The following is a 23,024-nucleotide window of genomic DNA, read 5'->3' on the forward strand; positions in this document are numbered from 1 at the left end:
AAACCCCAACGAAGATAATAATCATAGGTGGAAAGTCGAAAATACTAGCAGTGTAGAAGAAGAAGGAGAAGAAGCGTAAGAACACAAAGCCGAAGCTGGCATAAAAGCGCAACATCGATGAATGGTTATCGCCGGCAATGAATAAGGTGAATGCAAAGGCTTTGTTTGACTGCCGCCAGCAAACGTCAAAGCAAGGTGGGGATCACTTAATTAAAAACTCACACAGCTCTCATATGCACCTATAATTTCCCACGTCATAGGTGTTGGTTTTGCTAGTAAGACTAATGAAGTTTCGCTCAACTGAGGTAATTTAGGCGGCAGAAAGAGAAGATATAGACTAACATACTTACAAAATTTTAAAGCACTTCTTTTCCGTAGAAACATAATACGATTTAGGCTTCAGAAGTAAATTCCGTTGATATCTTTAAAATCTGGATCTCTAGTGCTTTTCTGTTGAGTTCGAGTTATTACAAACTTGCTTTTTAAATAAACTTTTCTCCGCTATAATATCTTATTGTTAATAGCGTCATCCAAGCAAAGATCTTCCAAGCGGTTTCGAGGTTATTTAGTCAAAGCAGCTAGACGTCTATGTACAGAATTAATTTAAAGTGAACTCGACCCACTCTTGAAAAAGGATTTGTGCTTGGACGATCATCGAAGTCGTCTTAGAAAATTGTAGGACGCAGTATTTTACTAATTTTGAAATAGAACCACTACCATGCTTCCAAATTAACCCAAATGAGGGGACCTTCACTGTGTTCAAAACCAGAACTGCTTTCTACTGTTGTGACACTAAAGCGAATTGGCGCTCGGGCAAGTATTCGTCAATAAGCTGTCAACCTCTTTAAGACATCCAAAAAGTTTGCGAATTTTCATTAGTCCAACCATCAAATAAGCCGCCAATTGGCGTAACCCCTCTACTGGCTCTTACATACACACTAACTTCTAGGTATAAACATCAACACAACAGCTTCCTCTGCATCACAATATGCTACAAAAATCTAATTTAAACTTACCTGGCATAATAAGCAGCCGCGGCCATCGCCTGCGCTGTCTCCAAACGCACCTCGATCTTGCCGTGTCGATACGGTAGTTTAGCCGTGCCGTCCTCTTCGAGAACAAGCACGTCCTGAAACTCACCGGTATCCTCCTCGAAAACGATTGGCAATGCAGTTGGACGCGTGGGATGCAAATTGGATATGTTACTGCTGTTGTTGTTGCCAATGCCGCCAGTATGGTTGGCATTATTATTATAAGCGGTTTGTGGAGCTTTGTCGGCGCCGCCGCCGCTATGTGCCGTTAATGAGGTTGCATGCGAATGTAACAAACCGGCTTGTTGTAACAACAACTCCACCGAGCTATCGGAAACATCAATGGATGCCGCGGAGGTGGAGTTCGAGTTGGCTGCGTTAGTCAGCGTTGCGAACGGTATGTTGGTAGCATGCACCGTTGCTTTTGTGGTGGTTAAAGCGACTGCAGATTGGGTAATCATATTTTCAACCGGCTTTTGTTGACTGTTGTTGATATTAGTAAATTGTTGTTGTTTTTGTTGCTGAGACTGCAGCTTTTGTGCGCCGTGTTGGTCTGCATGGGCGCCCAAAGGATGCTCCCGCACTTGTGTTTGGTTGGAACGTTGGTGTTGTTGTTGTTGTTGTGGTTGTGGTAGTGGTTGTAGGTGGTGTTGAGGCTGACGCTGAGCAGTTGCCTTTAATGCAGACGCTTGCTGTTGTTGCTGCTGTTGTCGCTCGCGCAATTGCTGATAAAGGTAAGGACGTTGCTCGCCGTCCGCCTTCGTGCGTTGTTGCGGATTATACTGCTGCTGCTGCGGTTGCTGCTTTGGTACTGCTTGTTTTGCCGAACCCGCAGCTGGTGGCGCCACGTATGCGGGCGGTTGCATGGGCAATAATTTGCTGTTGAGCTTGCCATTGCAGGCCAACTGACCTGCATCTATTTTGCTTTGACTACCAATCGTATTTGCTGTTGTTGTAGTACGTTTATTGCTACCGACCTTCGCGGCGGCGGCGGCCACCAAACGCTTTCTCAACTGCCGCGATGGTGGTAGTGGTGGCGCTTCGTCCTCGCCAACAATCCCGCCTTCGGCAGTTTTCACATTCTTTGGCGGCGGCATCGGTGGTCGCTCCTTAATCGTCTCGTAGACGTGATTGAGTGGCGCGGGTGGTGGCGGTGGATTGGCCGTCCTGGCCGCATCAGATTGCAAAAGGAAATGTTTACAGCTATCTACAGGCTCAACATATGCATCGGAGAATTGGAAATGTTGCTGATAAGATGTGTAAGAGCCAAGCTCGTTTGGTGGCTCTGACCCTGTTTGTCCAAGCGCGTTGGTAGGTGGCGCGGCCAACGGTGGTGGTGGTGGCAACTTTAAGAAGTGCACTGGCTTTTGTGCAACATGTTGCTTGTTACTCCCGTGTATAGGTACAAATGTTGCCAGCGCGGAGTTGCCACCTTCCTGGGCGCTGGAAGTAAAGTGCGTTGAATGTTGTTGTGCCTGCTGATTGCCGAAAGACAGAAAATGGCGTGGCGATTGCTGTGCATGCTGCTGTTGTTGATTTCGTTGCTGTTGTTGTTGTGTCGAGGAACTAGCAAAATTAAGCTCCACCTCTGGACCCACCTGACGTGCAGCCAAGAAACGTTGCTGCTGCAGGTGATGCCTTGGCTGTGATTGTGGCTGTTGCTGCAGCTTATTTGGTTGTTGTTCCTGCTGTTGTGACTGTTGCGGTCGGTCTTGGCTATGCTCGGCCTGGAACGTCGTCTGATTCAAGAGATGCCGCTCGTAAATATCATTCAATAGATTTGTAGCGGTTTTGGATATTTGATTAAAATTTGGTTGCACTTGGTTGAGTTGCTGTTGTTGTAAGGGTATACGACTCGTCTTCGTTGGCGATGCATCGCGTTGTGTACCACCATTTGTATTGATTTGTTGCATTGCCGGCCGGCCATGGTTCGCTGCAGTGGCAGCCACCAATGATTGCGGCATTGACACCGCAATTGATTGCTTCGTTGCAGTGTCAACGGTACTTGGTTGTTGCGATTGTTGTTGTTGCTGTGTGTCGTTCCAATTGCGCGTCGTTTTGGCTAGTTTTTGTGAGGCACTCGAATTTTCACTGCCTACTGATTGCTGCTGTTGTTGTTGTTGAAGCTGGTGTTGTAATTTACGTTGCTGCTGATACTGATGATAGCTTTGACGTTGCTGATGGCCACCACAAGTTGCAGCCTTTTGTGGGCCATCACGTCTAACAGCCGAGCTGCTGCCAGCCCCATTGTGTCGGGCCCGATGCACAGAGGCCTGCAAAAGATTAAAAACGTTAAATGGTTTAGTAAAGATTATTTTTTTGGGTAAACAATGTTTGGAGCTTTGCAATTCGTTTAACTCTTGTATTAGCTTTTTTCACCATCTATTTGAGGTTTAAGTTCTAGAAAGGGTCTAGGAGCTCAGCATAAAACTAGAGAGACAGATTTCAACCAGAGTTCTTCTCATGAAAGATGTCGCGTCAAATAACAACAGATTCATAATTAAGTAAGTGAGTAGCGGTGGGGAGCCTAAATAATTTCCCACCTTTGTTTTCTGAATACCGCGGTGGTTTAAATTCTTAGCCATTCGGACTGGAACCTGCCATAGCCATGACACGAATTACCCTTTGCATTTCCCTTTATGTTCTCATGTATTTAACATTACGACAATTGCTGTTGATGGCAGAGGAATAAGGACGCCTATTCTGTAATAAACAGGTCGGATAAACGTAGGTATGAAACTATCTTGAAATTTTAAAATAAAGTATCGAATGGCTTTTTATGAAAAATTCTGTAAAGAGAATACGTGGCGCAAAAGCTAATATTATATTGGGCCTATAACTTTATGTATATATTTTTTTTTTTTTTAATTTAAATGTTTAGTTAAGTAAAAACAAGTTCAATAGTATTGACCAAAGATATAACATTTGTTCAGCTTTCTGACAGTTTGTGGATTCTATCTCAATAGAACTCCGTCGGCTTGGCGGCCAAGAATTAATCAGCATAATTTTGATATTATGTTCTAATGAGAGCCGTATTTCAGTGAGGGCATTCAGCATCGACAGGAACAATTGGTAGTCAGAAAGGACAAGGTCTGGGTTATACGGTGAGTGAGAGAAAACTTTCCAGCCGCTGCTTGCCAAATAGTTTTCCGATCTTGCAACATGAGGCCGAACCTTGCCATGATGAAAAATAGTCGCAAATTCCGGGCACTTTAAGCAATCGCTCGCTACAATTTAATGAACTGTTGTCGGTAGCATTCCCCGTTAATGGTTTGATCCGGCTTTAGAAACTTTGTATACACTATGCCCTTTCGATCTCTCCAAATATCTTGTTGTCATGGATATTCGGCTTTGTTTTTGATTTGGCTGGTTGACCAAAGTTCGAATATAATTTTTTGGGTTTAGAGTTGTCGTAATTGATCTATATTTCATTACCTGTCACAATCTGCTGCAAAACCGATTGCTTTTTTAAGCGCTAAAGCAGCATTTCTGACGTGTGAAATCGTCTTTCAACGTCACTTGCCTCCAAATCATATTTCCTTACTTTTAAATGTATCTGGCTGCTTTTAAACGTTTTGAAATGACTGCTTGGGTGACTCCCAAAGCTTCTGCGAGCGCTTCTCGTGTTTGGTAACAATCTTCAATGAGTAATCCGTTCAGTTCCTCATCTTCAAACGTTTTTGGCCGCTCAAGATGTTCTTCGTCTTCTAAGCGAATCATGCAATTGAATGAGGCATTAGGTATATTGACCTCCACACAATTGCTTTCAAAGGTTTTATAGAATCGCAAGCTCTTTGGCAGTCATCGAAGATGATTTCGATTCGATTGCTTAGAAAGCTGTTGGTGAACTTAAGTCCTTGCAACGTTTTCTGTATTTTCTTTGAAAGGACTATATTCGCCACAACTACCTCGAATTACTGTACTATTTTCACATATTATAATGTGCTGGGGAAAATCACTGTAACCTAACCTAAATTTTGTTCGTTCGTCCGTTGACCTATAGTAAATCCGTAAAAAATTAGGATGGCTTTCGACCATCAACTACCACTACTCTAATACACCATGCTAGAGAGCACTTGCCATCCATAGAATTTATTTTACGCTCTCTTTAAGGCGTTCACCTTCAATATGCTCCCGATTCCCCCACCAAGTGACATAGATATGCCCGACTGCCTGCTAACAAGCATGAAATCCTATTAAAGTTTATTATGTAAATCACTTGAAATTTCATGTTTACACGCTGCACAGTTGTTCTGTGATTGCCACCGAATTGTGAGCTTAAATTCTCATTTTACGACATCACGTCTCATCAATTTAAATGCGAACACACGAAAATCGTCGACGAGCACAGACACAATTAAATCATTAAAATCGTCAAACAAGATGCACCGACATGCAACTGCAAAAAGCAGCGGAGACAAGTCTTCAAGTTGTAAAAACACCAATGACGGAGCGGAAATCAGGCAATGAAGCAGCGCGTATGTGTGGGTGTGTGTGTTGTTGCAGCACGCGCTATATGTGGAAGAATTTAGTGCACACGCACACACATGCACCCACACAGCTGCTTGTAAACAAATATGAAAGTGATACGATTGCTCCCACATACCGAACGATAGTGCTGAGGGGGCGTGAGGGGGGGCCGAGCGTGCGTGTGGAATTTGGCTTTTTATTACAAGTGTAGCATATGGCTGGTCGCATGCCGCACGCCACATATCACATTGACATCGTAAAATTTACTATCAAAATAACACGGAGAAAAAACAAGCACATACACACGCACAAAAACAAAAATTTCGACAATAACAACAACTACAAGCTGTTAGAACAATGCTCGCCGCTATCAAAACGAAGAATTCCATCAAAATCACGAGCAACAAAAAGTCAAAACGGCAACAAATCAGACACCGCATACGTGTGTATATGTTTATGTGAGTGTTTGTACACATATACATATGTGTAAGTATGTGCTGTCAAGGAATGCACTTGTAGAGTCTGAGGTTAGCGTGCATGAAATGCGCAATGCCAAGTGTTGGTGTTAGAGCTGCGGTAAAAGTGTGACATGTGGTTGCATGCCACACGAAGTTGTAAAGTTGCCAAGCCATTGAATAAAGTGAAGGAATTTTATTTTAGGAATTTATTGTTTTAATTTTTACGTTTTTTAGAGTAACGCAAATATACTTTGGACTTGTGGCAACATACACATCCTTATAGGTGTATGTATAATATGTATATATGTATATACGTATGTATAGGTGTATGCATAAGTGGGCAGGGCAATATGACAAGTCGCTGATCTACCCATTTGGCAAAAGGTCTTCTAGCCCTTTTGTTAATAATGCCTCCTCAAATTTTTCAAAATAAGTATTTCTTCCAAAGAAGACCTCATCATTCGATTCAAAACTTCTTCTACAGAATCACTTTTTCTGACTTCAAGACAAGAAATTATTTGCAACAACTGTATTATTCTGCATAGAATTTAATTTTTCTTGGCTTAAGTGGATTTAGCCTTCTTCAATAGGTTGGTCTATAACGCTATCAAAGCATTAAATGACCACCCGAAACCCCATTCTCTAACTGTAAAAATTGTAAATAAAACTAAAAAATTTTAATCTTCATTAATATTTATTTGGACGCTTTCAAAATATGCTCCTTCTGAAGGATTACACATATGCCACCTCTTTTTCCTATCATCGAAACATGTTTTGTAGACGCTGTCCAGGATCGCATCCAGTTCTCTCTGCGAATTTTCAATTACGGCCTCAATCGAGTCGAAACGGGTTCCACAGAGTAGTAGCTTGAGTTTTGGAAACAAAAAAATGGTCGCATGGGGCCAAATCTGGTGAATATGGTGGTTGATTGATGGTATTGAACGAGTTTTTGGTCTTAAAATTATTCACAACTGCAGCTCGGTGCGGTCTTTTTGCAAAAAATTCAGCTCTTTTGAAGCAAGCCTAACAAAATTGACATTCTAGAGAAAGTACATCAATACATACATAAACAACATGTAGAAAAACTTCTCTTTTCTATTTTGAAGTTAAGCTCTCATGGAGAGCACGTTGATATTGAGGAAGTGAATGTTACAATATTATAACTATACATACTGTAATAAACTAATTGGGAGCTTTTATTTGTCTCATGGTTCAAACCATGTGTCTCAGATATCATTTTTATTATCGAGTTGAATTATCAAATTAACTATCTTTTCGTAGATAACTTATGTCTTGTAATGTAAAACATTAAAATTATTATGTTTTGATACTTACGAAAACTGGCGCCTCATTCGCCGATGAGTCCCCATCACTGCATCTATAATGTGAAGGAAAAGAAATTATTATTCTTCTATTTTAAAAGAAAAGAAAGCCTAAAATAATACAGTTAACTCAAAATGGAGACCCAAAGATACAAAAACTTGATAATAACTAACTTCAAGAAATAAAAAACAAGAAAAACGTAACATCGGTTATACCGAAGCTATAATAACCTTCACATATAAAACAGGTTCCATATAAGATCTTGATTTTATCAGTCAGTGTGTATGACAGCTATATGCTGTAGTGATCCGATACCGGCGGCTGAACAGCTTCTTGGTGAAAAGGACGTGTGCATTATTACAATTCGACGGACATGGCAAAATCGACACAGCTGATCAGTTACATACTATACATTTTATTTAAACTCCGACATATTTTTACAATTCTAATATACCCTGTTCAGGGAAAAATTATATTAATTCATAAAAGAATCTAAGAAACTATATTATAGACATAAATATCTATGTGTGTATACATAGAAACAGAATGCATCAGAAATTCATGCTCAAAAATTATTTTAAATATCATCGCTAGATGGCGCGCATAAAAGCACAGTTTGTGAATTTTACAGGAGCATGACTAAATTGCTTTCCTAGCTAAGTCGCAAACCTAAAAGTATAGTGGCCTTTCAATTGTACGATGTTTTCTTCATACAAACTATTACTAAGGCTCTCAAAGTGATCATAAATTCTGTTCTCGTTGGTTTTTGTTTGTGCTTTTTCGGAGTTGGCTTTGCTCCGAAAGTGTTTAAAACTTTGCTAAATTGAGAATACTTTAGATGATGAGAAGACTTTTCGGTTAAGAGAAAATAAAGCTTTTTTCAGAGAACTCAAAATAAGGGAAATGTATAAAAATTTTACCTTCGCTGGGAAAAAATATTATGAGACAAATGCGTTTCCTAAACTGTGCAGCTTTTCCTGGCCTTTATACATTGAGTTTTAGATCATACTTTTGTCGTTAGAGCAGCATTTTCTAAAGCGTTATGACGACCGAACTTCTTGCTAGACAGGAAACAAAGGAAAGGAAAAGCTCTCTTTTGAAGAAGTGGGTTCAATTGTTAAGCTCGACGTCTTTTGAGGACGTTAAAGAGTAAAATATCCTGTTAAAGTTATGGACTTCAAATTAAAAAAAAATTAGTAATAGCTCATGTGGTCAAAGTTATATATCAGGGTAAAGGACAAGGCAGCAATGAAGATTATAATGAGGTAAGATTCTAAATCAAGTGCGTTTGATAAACCTAAAGAGCTTCCAAAGACCACATGCTAAATACTTTTAAAATGTTTGGCTCACAATATATTCTACAGTAGTTTCAGGATATTGAAATACCACATGAGCTATAGGTGAGACTTCACTACATCCCTTAGTAGGAAATCTTCAAATTTTAATTTCAAAATACTCAAATCGGAAACAGGGAAAATTCTTTCATAACGATTATATGAGCTTTGGCTGAAGGCTTTATTCTCTTAATCACATTCTTAGAAGAACCGGAGACGTGAAATTTCCACAAAATGAGTTCTTTTTTTAATAATTATTTAGAAATAAATCCGTAAAATCAACGATAAAAGGATGATTTTCAGGGTGAGAATTCGTTGTGTCGTTGAATTCGGATATGAAAATGCTTTCCGAGGGATTTGATTGTACTCGACCTCAAGTGCATTACTGCGAGGACTTCAATAAAATATTTAGTGGTCGTCAAGTCAAAACCAGAGCTTTCAAAATCACATGCGGAATATGAATATAATAAAAAAAACAGGTAAAACAGTGGACTATCTGTGAACCAAGCGCTTAGACGGAGGTAGGGATTTGTACCGAAGAAACCTCACGATGAGTGAAATCTCGTTATAGGCGCTTTTTTTCAGAGTTGTTGATTTAATTCAAACTACAAGTAGAGCGAGTGCATTGGTATAAAGGTGGCATTAGAGGCACTTAATCAAGTTATAAAATGTTTGTGACTAATTGACACCAAACTGATAAAATGCCAAAAATAAGTAATATATTCTTTACCTGCCACTACTTTTACGATTTCTCGCCGATTTTGTACGCTGCAACATATTTGCCTTCAGTTCTCACACCTGCTCAAATACATCCAGAAGATCATTCGCTGGATAACTGTATTGTAGGCGATAAAGTCAGCGTGCCGCCCACCAAATAGTGTTGCTCCGTTGCTCTAATTTAATAATATTCCAATGTACATATGTATGTGTGTGTTTGTGCCACATGCCTTGTCTTAGAACTGTAAAGAAAAAGAAGTTACGAAAAATTCATGAGTGGAATGATGATTTTTTTAAGTATTTAACATTCAAATTGATAAGCGATAACAGTTACACGGAGCAATGCGAAATAAATTGTAAATGTGAAAACAACAACAACAATAATACACAGGTATGCAATGAGCATTGAGTATAAGTATGTATCGAGCAATGTGGTATTTTTAATTAAAATGCAAAATGCTTGTCACACTTTGGACGACTTTGATTTGGTTGGTGCGATAAACCAACAAAAACAAAAACACCAACAACAACAAAACATTTTTTTTTCTTTTATAAATGTCGAGCTAAATGAGTACCCACGCGCCCGAATGGTGGCAGTATTTCAAAACATAACTTTTCTAAACGCTTCATTTGTGAGAAATTTTTGTAACGGCACCTCATTACTTTTTTGTTTTTGTTGCTGCACATTTATTATTGCTTCATTTGATCTGTAAATGAGTAGGCTTCCTCATTAATTTCTGCCCATGCAAGCATATGTGCTATTTACCTGCTGATTTCTTATCTCTTATCAGCCTATAACGGTACACATACATGTATGTATGTATGTGTGTGAGTAGTTGAAATTCAAATACGAAGTAAAGGATTTCATTTCAACTGTCTTGACTCTTTCCGCTTAGCGCTCTTCGCGCCGCCATTGCACGCGCTTGTGTCTTCGCAATTCGTCGTCGCGCGTCCTCAAAGGATTGTCTATGCAGGAATGACAGCCTTTTGAGCGCTTCCTTTTATTAACGAAAAAAAAGGAAACGCATTTGAGCGAGCTGTAAAGCAACGCAAAATTGCATTGCTCCCGCACATTTTAATGGATATTAAGAGGAGCTTTCGTTTTGCTGGGTAGTGCTCAACCGAAGCCGTTATTCGGTATTCGATAGATTTTTATCCATCGGTTGTAATATGAATACTGCAGTTTGTAAGCTCATATAGAACAAGAAAATAATTTTTAATATTTGTGGAGATATTTTTTTACTTAATTCACCAGTGCTACTGGGAAGGTTTCCAAAGAGTTGATAAGTGTAGCATTCATACTAGAGTTTTTTAATTCATTTTCCCAGAAGAGCCTTAGTTGTATATCGAGTTTTAGTCGTTTAGCAACCCCAAGCCCCAACTGAGTGTGAAACTAGAAAAAAATCGAATTATTTGTATATTACAATAGGTCATACCATTAAATAAAAATTGCTAAAATTTCAAAATGATATCTCAAAAAGTTTTCGAGTTACAGCCTTTTAAAAGCAGCCGTTCAGTTCAAAATGACCAACATTTTGCGTAAAATTCAATTTTTTTTAAACGCCGCCATTTTGTCAATTTTTGATTTTTATTCGACCTTATTTCATGCCATAAGGTTTCATCCACGAAGCAGGACAGAATCCATGCCGCAGCGGAGTACATTTTTTTAGCGCCGTTGGAGATCGCGTGTAGCTTGGAAAATATTCAATTTTTTTCTTTCTTAATGTTGCGGCCAACAGAAAGCTTAGAAGCATTGGCTGACAAAAATATTGGTTATGCCTGCTTCGGAGAAAGAGAGAGGAAAATAGAGGTAGAGAGAGCGCAAGATAGAGTTAGAGAAAGAGAAAAATATAGAAGTTAAAAGGCAGAGAGAGAAAGAGAGAAATGGCTGTATCTCTTTCTTTTTTGCTGTTTTACAGGTTTGTGAAATTGTCCAAAGTTTCTAGAAATAAGTTTAGCAAAGCATCGGTCAGGGTTCTTTGAAATGCTCTCAGGTTTTATTTCTTAAGGGTATTTTCTAAAATATAGGCAAGTTACAAGGATTTAAGTTCCCTACTTTGAACTCAGTAGTGTATAGCCTGAATAGCCGGTTTATCGATCCAAAACCTCAAAACTGAAATCCTTCTTCTGAGTGATGCAAGGTCATAAAAAATGGCAAATATAGATGAGCAGATAAAGTCATCAAAAATTCTCGGGGCTCAGGCAATATTTTCTTCTATGTTATATAGGTTTCGGTACTAAGGATTGCACTTGCTTAAAAATATCTACTTATAAATGGCTCTAAATTTAAAAAAAATTCTGAAAGTGCGCAGTTCAATCGACAAGAAATGATTCTCAGGCAACCAAAATGTTCGTTTGACACTTGTTTAAATTTATATCGAATCTTAAGGAAGAAGAATAGCAAAGAGGTTGTTGGATTTAACAAAGGTGAAGAGAAGGATTTTTTCAAAATGCATGCTATTTATGAGATTCCATAGGCTTCAATATCATATATTGGATCTACGAAACGATGATGACAAGTTCAAGACTTATATAACTCTTCGAAAATACCGTGGAGGTCCTTTAGTTCTATGATGTCATTTTACATTTTTTAAATAAAGCTTCCAGTTTTGAAATCACGTGATAACTGAAACTGAATATTCGGTCGAACACTAAGGTAAGCCACACCACATGCCGTGCGGATAATAGCCAGAATTGTCACTTGTTAAACCCCCCATGGTGTGCGATATTGCAAGCTGTTTATGAACACCAAAGCTTGACACAGGCAGCCACACTCAGAAATATTTTCGCACACACACTAACACATTTGCATGGTTTGTTTGCGTTTTAGAAAAGTGCATATAGAAATCCCGGATAAGACAAATAGAGCTAAGCATTTTATTAAAAAAGCAAGAGTAAGTAAAGCACAACTTAAACGTCAACAGGATATTGATGTACAGTGGGATTTCTCATAAGGAACTAGACTAGAAAATTATTAACTGAAAGTTACAAAAAAGCTCGTAGAATTATAGCGTGGCCTTAAAGCTCATTCATGATCTAATCGGAAAGTATAACTAATATTGCAAAATCTTTGCTGACATATCAAAACCAAACCTCACTTATATGAACGTAGCTAGTTGCAAAGTTCCCCAACTTTGGACCAAAGAAGAGCTCACGGCTGGTATTAGTGAAGATGTAAGAGCAAAGTATATTGAAATATATGCTTTTGCCTTTTCTTAGGAGGAAAAGGCTGAATACTTGAAAGAGCTCTCGGTCTAAAGCGAGAAAGCTTTGAGTATAAGTGCTTCCACTTTTCAACGGTCTATATATCTTACAAAGAATGAGTAGGAAGAATGCCTTAGCAATATATTTCGTATATCCATGAGTGTATTAGTTGATTTTATATTATCCGCTAATATTTGTTCTTTCTAAACCATAGTACAATGCAGTCCTATGCGGTGCTATGCGCTGTGCCACTGTTGGCACGCAAATAGAAGCTTTAAAGGAAATCTGTAGCGACATTTCTAATGATATGATTGCACGTACGAATTTATGTATGCATGTATGTAAGTATGAAAGCGCATAAGCAAATATGCATGTCGATTTAGATTCCAACCCATTTATGAGAAATAATAAACTGCTTTGAGCTCGGAAATAATATTGTTTGAGGTGCGATAAAAATCACGCCGCACAGTACAAAAGGCGCACCAGAGAGCTGCCACTTGTTTATGGTGGAAAGGAAAAATAAAGTATACAAAAAACACAAAGACTTTTTAAATCAGTGAAATTACATAGGTATATATATACGGTTTATAAATAAATACATTTATATATATATGTATATATACATACATGTATGTACATGTGAGAAATTAAATATAAGCTTGCAGTGTGAATGGCTTTACATGGCTTTGGATAAAACATACAAGTACATACCTTACTTATATTTGTATGTCGAGTGTGTAAGATATTGCAAAATACAATATTTAAATGCAGCTAAGGACCATCACGAAAGAGAAGTTTATTTGTAGAAATCTATTGAAGAAAGGGGAAAGTAGCTTTAAAAGAATTGTGCATACAGCCTAATTCCAAATCCAATTGTAACCAATTAATGTTAAGAGGCAAGAAATAAAATTAAGGTCGTTTTCGCCCTCTGACAATCACAGGACATTCATATAATATTGCATGCAATCTCGTGACGACCATTTTCTCGCGATCATTCCATTTTATCGACATTTTGTACTAGCACTCCCGACTTCCTTTCTACAATAGAGAGCTCTTTATTTCTAACACTTTTAACATGAAAGAAGTGAGGCTTGTAGATCTAAAATCTTAATCCTAATAAAATCCACCACACTATTTTTCCACTTTCCATAATTGTTTTACAAATTTCATATTTCTTCAGCCTTTGACAAGAATATTTTTTTATATAGGAAGAAACAATTATGACATTTTTTAACTTCGCTTCCAACTCCCTTGCTTTCCTTGCTCAGTAGACTTCTAGCTTTGACATTGACTTTCTCCCGTGGCCCAATGAAGCTAACATCGCATATTATGTTGCAGCCTATCCGAGCGAGTCGCCGCTCACCCCGCAATTTTTTTTTAATACTTAATTTTTAAATTCATGATATATTTCGAATTTGACTGACTCGAATAATTCAAGAAGTTATATAAAGGTATTGGATCAGTCTTGAACACGAAGTATTTAATTTTGATGAGGTTGCGTAACTAGGTACAACAGTTTGACATATGCTGTTGCAATATTTTTTTAGATAATTATATGTTCTGCAAAGTAGTATCACATTATTTTGTTCCATAATCAATAGTATTCGCGGCAAGCTATTTAAGGACTTTCTTAAGTAATTTTTTTACACCTTGGGTTACATTATTGGCGTTTTGTAAGGATCCCTAACTTTGTTGAAAATATAATAAAAGCTTATGTTCACTGGAGAGAGTGTAGCTTTCCAACGACAAGAATTTTGATACAAGGTGGAACTGAAGTACGTTTATGTTTGAATTAACGGCCTAAGACGGGCACAAAGAACAACCTACAAAAATTGTATCGAAAGAACATTTTTTCGACTAAAAGATTGCTGGAGGGGTTCCAAAAGGCAGCTTAAACTAAGAACCAAACATGATCGACTTAAGAATGCCTGCTCGTAGTTAGCTACAATCTAAACAGAGTCGGTGTAGCCTCTTATATGTAGGCATGAATTACCGCTTTCCACACAAAACTTCAAACAAGATTAAGAATAAATTACTATGGTTCTCTTAAATTGGGGTAACATCAATTCTCCTTTGAAACTTTAAACCCCTTTGTTCACTCAAAATTACTTTAATGACAGCGTTTAGCTTATTTGGCACCTATATGCTATAGTCCCCCAATATCGGCGATTGCTACAAGTAAGCAGCTACTTGAGGAGAAAGGGACGTCTGCAAAATTTCAGATCGATATCTCAATAACTGAGAGACAAGTTCGCGCATATACAAACAGACAGACATGGCTAAATTGACTCAGCCCGTCATGCTGTTTATTCATATAAACATTTTATAGGGTCTCCGATGTTTCCTCCTCCTTTATAATGCTGCGATGACATTAAATTCCCCTCTCCTTAATTATTCATAATATTTAAACTCGTTACGACACTTTATTATTTATTAATTTACTAATTGAGCAGTCATATTCAATCGCTCGTACATAATATGTAAACAGTCGTGACAACATACTCGTATATCGAAGCTGTAAAAATATTTTAACTGACACAATCACACTAAAATTTGACATCAATTGGAAGCAAATAAAAATTCGTATTTAATACATAACATAATCGCTCACAATATTATCCTAAAGTGTAAAATAGGATGTAGTTAACTCCACCCTTATAGGTATACACTGACTATTGGCGGAATAAAACAAAACAATGCTTGGAGTAATTTCTTCATAAATTATCACAAATTAGACTTTCTTCGGGCTCTCTGCAATGTTTCGAGATTTAAAGCCAGAAATTATAGATAAAATTAACTTTTAGTTGCAGAGCTTAAGAAAACCTGCCACTTAGAAGGATTTCGGAAGTTATGTACTTTCAACCAAAAAAAATTTAAAAAATTTTCTTTAACGCAATGAGTTGTAAATCATCTATTTCTGCTTATATTAATTTTCATTAAAAAAAATTTGTTACATAAGAATAAATAGAAACTTTGAAATGACAGATTTCTATATTGGATCATTTCTTTACAAATTCGAATGCATATACATATATATACACCCACTCAACTTTGCAGAACGTTTGTTTCTCTGCCACATAGTCCTTGACAACAATTGGCGCCACAATGTTTGCTAATTTGTAATTAGTGGTCAATTTGTGGCGTATTGGTATTTAAATATATGTATATACATGTAATAATTTTTATTATATATATTTTATTTAAAGCCCACTGAAATGGCAAAGCCTCAGAAAAGCATTAGTATTGTCAGCTTCGAAAACCGCAATTATGTAAGTGTTTTCTATACATATGTATATATTGTCGCTAATTGCGTTGTTGTCATTACGCAATTCCCCAAAGAGCAAAACGTGTTAAATATATTTTAAATAATATATTATATAATATTAAATTTCGCATAAAGCGGAAAATTAAATTTAAGAGTTTATGAATAAGAGGGAGGCTTGAATATTTCCCGATTTATATTCAGCTATGAAATAAAGTTATCACTAGAATTGTATACTAATATTTTATTATAATAACAGCATTCCATAAAAAGTTGCCTACATTTGGGAGCGAAGCTAAAAATTATTAAGTTGGAAAACTGAGCTAAACGCGTTTCATTTTTTAACTATCTCTAGTGTGTGAAACAAAGCTCTCCTGTAACATGAAATAGATAGCAATGTTTTAGTCTCTCTTAATAAGGGATCCTTAGGAATTAAGGGGCTTTTAGGAATCCGGGTTTCATTTAAACAATTCCACTGTTTCACATATTAGGTATATGTACAATACTTCCTTCCGATTTCGAGGTCTTAAAGAGATATACCAGTGGCTTACTACGAAGAAAATTTAATCAAGTTCAAACACAATGAAAAGCTCCCAGTCTCATTAATTATTATTCGAAATTGACCATCCATTTGACATAAACAGTCCGGCGGCCGAAAAGTCTGCGAGCTGTCAACATCGAACTGTAATTTTATTAGATATCGTTTATGATAAATCATTTGCGGTTTGTTGGAAATTATTGTCGTAAATAATTGATTGAATAAATGGTGTTTGTCTTTAATATTTATGATAAGGTGAAATTTTAGATGTCAGGGAGGTTTGTACGTTAGCACAAGTTACTCATCAAACTAACAGTAATTATTGCAAGCACTTAGCGTTAAGTATTAGCAGAGCCATTTGCCACAACCACCAGGATCACACCACCAACTGGGCCACAAGCTGCACATACAGATTTGGTGCGTGGTACAGATTATTTACACTATGTTAAGTATCCCCACCACCATATTTCCCCAATCCACGTACACCCCTCAAATCAAATTTAACCAGCCAACTTCCCTTTTCACACAATACAATCCATTAACCTGCCGACAGGGAGTCCCCAAGTTACATTATAATCAGCCAGTCGACGCGGCATCTTTCCACTTCTGCCGCAAACCAACAAAGCAAGACTAGAATAGTTGAAGGGGCAGTCAACAACCGGGAAGCTTTGGTAGGCCATTGTGCGAAATGAAGAGTGAAATGTCATCGTTGATATTCGAAGGTGAATGATAACGGTAGTAATGGTGATGGTGATAATCGAAATACTACAACAAGAGCACTGACTCATTTAAGACAACGACGCAGCAGTAGCAAAATAAAACACACAACAACCACAAGCAAACGATACAATAGCAATTATTAGTGGTTGAACAACTGATGACTGACTACGAGTCAAGCTAACGGTATGCCGATTAAGCCCTCAGAAGGGTAAGAGCAGAAAAAAGCAACTGTTACAGGCAAATTAGGTTGGTGAAAGATGCCAGCATTGACTGGGACGCCTCCAACTGCGGCTAAGGTTGTGGGAATTCCGACTACCGACGCTTGCTGCAAAGATTAATTGTTAATTTACGCTGATAAACGCCTCAGGTGGAAATGAGAATTAATGGTGTGTACATTTCAGCGACGCACAGCGAGCCGGGTAGGGTGGCAAGTTGAGAGAATGTAGTAGGCGCGAAATATTACTTAGTGTTGATTATTTTGTGTTATTTGTTGGTATTGTAGTTGTATTATTAATGTTAAGCATTGTTGTTGGTAGTAAGTTAAAGTTGTTTCGCCATAAAACCGAGTTTTATGATTTGTGTTTCATGCACTTTATGGCAGTTTTACGAACTCGCATCAGAATTGTATAGTTTACGATGTAGAATGAGCTATTCGAAGCCACAAATGTTCACATAATGTATTTTTTTAGCTTAACTGAAAATGAAATGAGTTGAGCCAGGCCATATTTGAATCGAGTTAAACTATAAAAACAATCTTAACGTGTCTAATTTTAAAAAATTTAAGAAATTCGAATCCTAACCTAGCTACACTAACACCTAAGTTCTTTAAGGGACTCACTTAGTGTGAAATTTTGATAAAAATCGATTTTTTTATATTTCGATAGTTCATACCTTTAAAAATAATATACTAAAATCGATATCTCAAATAGTTTTTGAGGTACATCCATTTAAAGGGTGGCCGCTCAGTTCAATCCGGTCTACCATTTTATCCTCCAAACAACATTTGTCGAATTGGCTCCAGTGCTAACTCGAAGACAAATTTCTGCCTGTTTTGTATGTAATTCTACATACAATGACTGACTCGGTTTTTTTGATCTGATCATATTTATGTTTCATTCACGGAGAAGGCCGGAATCACTGCAGCAGTGGAGGGCCTTTATTAAGTGTCATCGGAGATCTTGTATAACTCAAAAAATATTCATTTTTTTCTTTCAAAAGATCCACAAGCAGTTCGAAGAACTTTTCTCTAAGAGCTTCTCATCAGATTCTATTTTTCATTATATTTTAGATCGACATGATAAGAAACTTAAATGTGTACCACCAGTTTTTGCGTCAAGAGAGGTATTTTTCTTTTCAAATCATTTTAAAAGAGCACTTATTGGCAAGAGTCAGACATCGCTGTTTCCAAAGCGGACATCACTGGCATCGGAATGAGACCGAATGGGCTATCCATTGACGTCTAGCGTTCTAGCACCTGATCAATGGACATGTCGTGGAACTGTGAGATCCTTTTGGCGTAGAGTAGAACACAAGAGATCCACTGAACTACTTGCTTTTAACAAAGTTCATCTTGCCGCAATCGTTGGGGTTTTTACTGGACGCTGTTCAAAAGGTATTGATACTAAAAATCTTGTCGACGAACTAGAAGATATATCCAAAACTGACATTAGCAGTCTCAACAAATTTGACATAACTCAAAGTGTTTTGTCGATTAGTAAGGGTCTTTTTATCTATTACATTAGCTACCATAATGGACCAGCGTTCTAAGCTGTACAAGTGAGATCCCTGTTACGATGGACCTCTCAACCTAACCTAACCTAATCTCTGTTCTAATTTGTACATTTTGAGTTCCAATAATAAGGAGGTAATATTTCTTATTTGTTTTAGAAGATATGTCGTCTTATTCTCTATTCTTTAACAAGTATACATAAAATAGAACTAACCATACTTTTGTTTAGTCTGATAGTATCGAATAATCGTATAAAATAATTTACTCGAGGTTATAACCTGATCATACCTATTCAGTGGGTCTTGTTAACTTCATAATAAAGATGCTTTCATGATTTGCTTTACCTGTATCAGAATCAGTCAAAGAAATTTCTCATAAATGACATATTCGACTTCAAACCTATGATCTAGTCACCTATACACTTGATAAGGGCGCTTTTCGTGAAGCTTATGGCCTGTTATATGGTATTTTCAATCTCCGATCTTCGTTGATGTCCGAATAACGCTGAGGTCATATTCAGATTATGAAAAGATAACTCTGCAGAAACTTTTAACATTTTCGATCGCTTTCGCAGAATCTTCAAAGCTTTCTTGTTAAAGAGCGGTTGGTTAATTGAGACCTACCAAAGTAAATATAATATTATATAATATATCTCAGTTCTAGTATATATGGTACATTCAAAAAGAAATCATCAGTACTTTATTCCCTTTCGCCGTGCTGCATTTACCACGTGGCATTCAACTAAATATTATTCATGATTAACTATTTTGACAGCAAAAGTATGATGCAGGAAACGACTTAAGTTTGACTTTAATGCAACAGTGCGGCAAGTGAGTAAAACGTCTTTCTACCAACTGTGAAGTTGCTTCCGGACTGGCAAAACTTTTGCCCTAGACTCACAAGCGCACGCGTTCACAATTCTTAAGAAGTAAATAATTTTCAAATGCATCTATTATTTAAATCTATTCAATTCGCCATGGGCGCAAAGGCTATTAGTGAGCGACTGCCGGTAGACGTTGGGCAGTGCGTAGTGAAATTAAGTTGGGCATTTGCAATTCTCAGTTGCGCGCTGGAAATTCAAACGATGGCAGTGTTTAGGCTTAACTGAGCGCACATTTCGCACTTCCGTTTTCGTCGTAGAGCCTGACACAAGCGGACGACCAGCAACAGCCATCGGTGACCAGACGTCAAGCGTCGGACAGCAGCCGCGTGCCAGTAGAGCACTAAATAGTCGCAATAGAACACGCCTACACAAACATACACATCGGAAGAGCCGTTATTGTTCACGATGACGACGCTGTTGCTGGGCGTCTTATTGTCTGCGGCAAACGCGCAAATGAATGCGGGCAACCCGTGGTGCGGCAAATGTCTGTAGAAGAAATAAAAGTTCGTAATAAAAGAGCTTGAAGGTTATGGAGGTTGTTGATGAAGAGGACTGCAGCGGATGGAAGGACGAAGGAGGTAAAAATAGCGCATATTTCGCATCATTTCGCTTTCTGTTAATGGATAACAATGTGATTGTTGAAGTTTTGCTGGCGCAGCATGAAATTTGCACAAAGTATTTAGTAGGCTTGTGTGGACCATAGCTTGGAACAAAATGCGTAGAGTGCGCAAAACTCAGAAGAGGCATATAAAATAGAATATTTGACGAAAGTAAAGCAAAGGTACTTGGCAGTTGTGCTGGTTAAACGTGTTGATTAGAAGATGTAAGTGGGTAAGTGTGAGAAATGGAAAATTGTTCGAAAAGTTTTTTAGGAGCTTTGCACCAGCGGCATAGCAGCTAGATTGCAATGTTATGGCAAATGGCCGGCCTAAAGGCGTCAATAGCAACCGAGCGAACAATAACAATAATATTCATAACTGCAGAACAACTTTTGTACAGACAACCGCCGGCTCTAAGCTGAGAACGCCACAACTTGCCGAGCCGTAAGTGAGGTTAGACCGTAAAACGGGCATTTGCTCAAGTGCCCATCAAGCTGTTGTCCATAAAAACACGAGCAAGTATTAAAATTCGCGGCAACAGTGAGTGCCACAGCCACTTTAGCAGAAAATATAATCAGAAATTTAGCGCATTTGAAGCTTACCTAAAGCGCTGAAATATTTACAGCGAAGTCATAGGAGATAGATAGCAGCAACAGCGCTAATAATCAGCAGCTCCATGCAATTAATTGCCACAAATGTTGATTAGTTGCCGTTTTTTTTAATTCTTGCGCGCATTTATTGTAGAAAAATCCAGTTACTTTAACGTCTCATTGAGCGGCGCGCGTGCTCCACTTTAAAATGCTTCGCTGCACGCATACTCGCCACGCCCCCTTTCACATAAATATATATCTATTATCTAGCTTAAGCATAAGCCTCGGAGCTGCTGTAAACACCACTTTCCACAAGGTGAGGCACAATAGACAGCAACTATTATACATACATATATATACATGTAAGCTCGTTTAAATACTTGAGTGGTTGGGAGAAGGTCAAACGAGCGCACCTGCCGATGTAAGAGATACTTTGTGCCGATGCAGTTGTAATTAACTTGGTAGCTGGTTAACAAATTGTGAAACGCGGTGGCAGTGGCGATGATTGTCGGTTATCAACATGTGGTGGTCGAATAAATGCAAATAAAAATGAGAAAAAGCAAGAAATAATGTTAACTTGAGTTGCATCGACGCTAGAATACCCTTCACAAATAAAAAAGTTTTCCATACAAGCACTTGATTCCGATCGGTTAGTTTGTATGGCAGCTATGTGCTATAGTGGTTCCGACAAATGAGCAGCTTCTTAAGGAGAAAGGGATGTGTGCAAAATTTCAGATCGATATCTCAAAAACTGTGGAACTAGTTCGCGTATATACAAACAGACAGACGGCCATGGCTAAATCAATACAGCTCATCACGCTGATCATTTAGATATATATTTTATAAGGTTTCCGACGTTAGCTTCTGGCTGCTACAATTTTTGTGGCAAACTTAATATGGAATACCCTGTTTAGGAATAATTAAGTGAGGTAAGAATACCCTTCACGGTAAAATTTAACTGAAACTATTTTAAAATTCATACAATCAAGTATTGAGGGTATATACTTTAAAAATTGTTTCATTGTCACACATTTTTTACGATTTCCAAATGTCACCCATGAAACTAAAATTACACAATCATTAAAATTCTCATTTTGATAGGTATCATGTGACACTTTTGACAAGTCATTTATTGTCAATTGAATAAAAAATTTTTTTTGTAGGCCTCGGCATTAATAATTTACATAACATACACACATATTACCTTAACTAAGCTCTCGAGTGCCAGCTTCTGACAATGAGTTTAATTGCAATCAGCTGCGCATTTGTATTGTTGCAGTTTTAAGCCGCTAAGATTTCATTAAAATCTTTTTGGCCAGGTGATTTTTAATTAATGATTAATGATGTCGTTCATAGGTGGCTGCATTCACAAGTGAGGTGTGCAGTCAATCCGAAAGCAGAGCGGCAATACCGGCTTTGAGCTTGCCGTCAGTGCGCTCAGAACTAGCCGAAGAGTGTTTGACCTTTTTATCAATGGCATCAAGCTACTTTGTTATCCGACTTTTTTGGGTGCCTGATCACAGCGGACTCGTTGAAAACTGCAAAGCCGATGAGCTTTCTAGAGCTCTTACCACAAGTTCATAGATTGGGAACGAGTTAGTATGCCGCTGTCTTTTTCCTTTACAGCGTGGGATCTATGAACCAACGTTGAGCTTGGCAAGTGCCTGTCAATACTGCGACTGCCTGGAACAACGCAAGAGTCCCTCTGAACTATTTACTCTTGCAAAATTTAACTCGCCGCATTAGAAAAGTTTTAGACTGCACAATCTCCAATAGGCTCTCATGCGGTAAGGCTACATATCTTGTTGGATGCAAATTGTCAAAGCTATATGGAGGAGGCTGAGCTGAAATCAAACAGGACATTTTTTCCTAACCGTCCAGCTTGTTTCAGAGTGTGGTTGATGTATCTAATTAGAAACATATTCGGCGAACCTGGCGAACCTGGCGAAATGGTTAAGATTGATATTAGTCAACCTAAAATTTTGTGGTATGCTCCAAAGGTGTCGATTTACCTATAAGAATCTGGTGATCCATATCTAAGAGCCTTAGAAATCACAAAGGTTTAGCGTTCACATCTGTCAAGTAGGATCCTGTGTTTCCTTTGGTGCAAAGCAAAAGTTGCTCGACGATATATTACAAAAATCCGTCTCGTATTAATATACAAAT

The 23,024-nt window shown here is 37.9% G+C and overlaps 1 protein-coding gene across 1 annotated transcript in view; it reads right to left on the reverse strand.

Moving 5' to 3' along the window:
• Positions 1-23,024, reverse strand: part of LOC106627498 (kinesin-like protein CG14535) — a 199,443-nt gene that overhangs the window by 116,179 nt on the left and 60,240 nt on the right. The window contains exons 3-5 of the mRNA XM_036366861.2: positions 9,347-9,575; positions 7,295-7,337; positions 1,017-3,304 (exon numbers count right to left, since the gene is read on the reverse strand). Coding sequence (XP_036222754.2) covers positions 1,017-3,304; positions 7,295-7,337; positions 9,347-9,393 — 2,378 coding nt within the window. The 5' untranslated portion in view covers positions 9,394-9,575. The remainder of the gene's footprint in view (positions 1-1,016; positions 3,305-7,294; positions 7,338-9,346; positions 9,576-23,024) is intronic.

Source organism: Bactrocera oleae, chromosome 3 (genome assembly GCF_042242935.1).
Source record: "Bactrocera oleae isolate idBacOlea1 chromosome 3, idBacOlea1, whole genome shotgun sequence".
Lineage (NCBI taxonomy): Eukaryota > Metazoa > Arthropoda > Insecta > Diptera > Tephritidae > Bactrocera > Bactrocera oleae.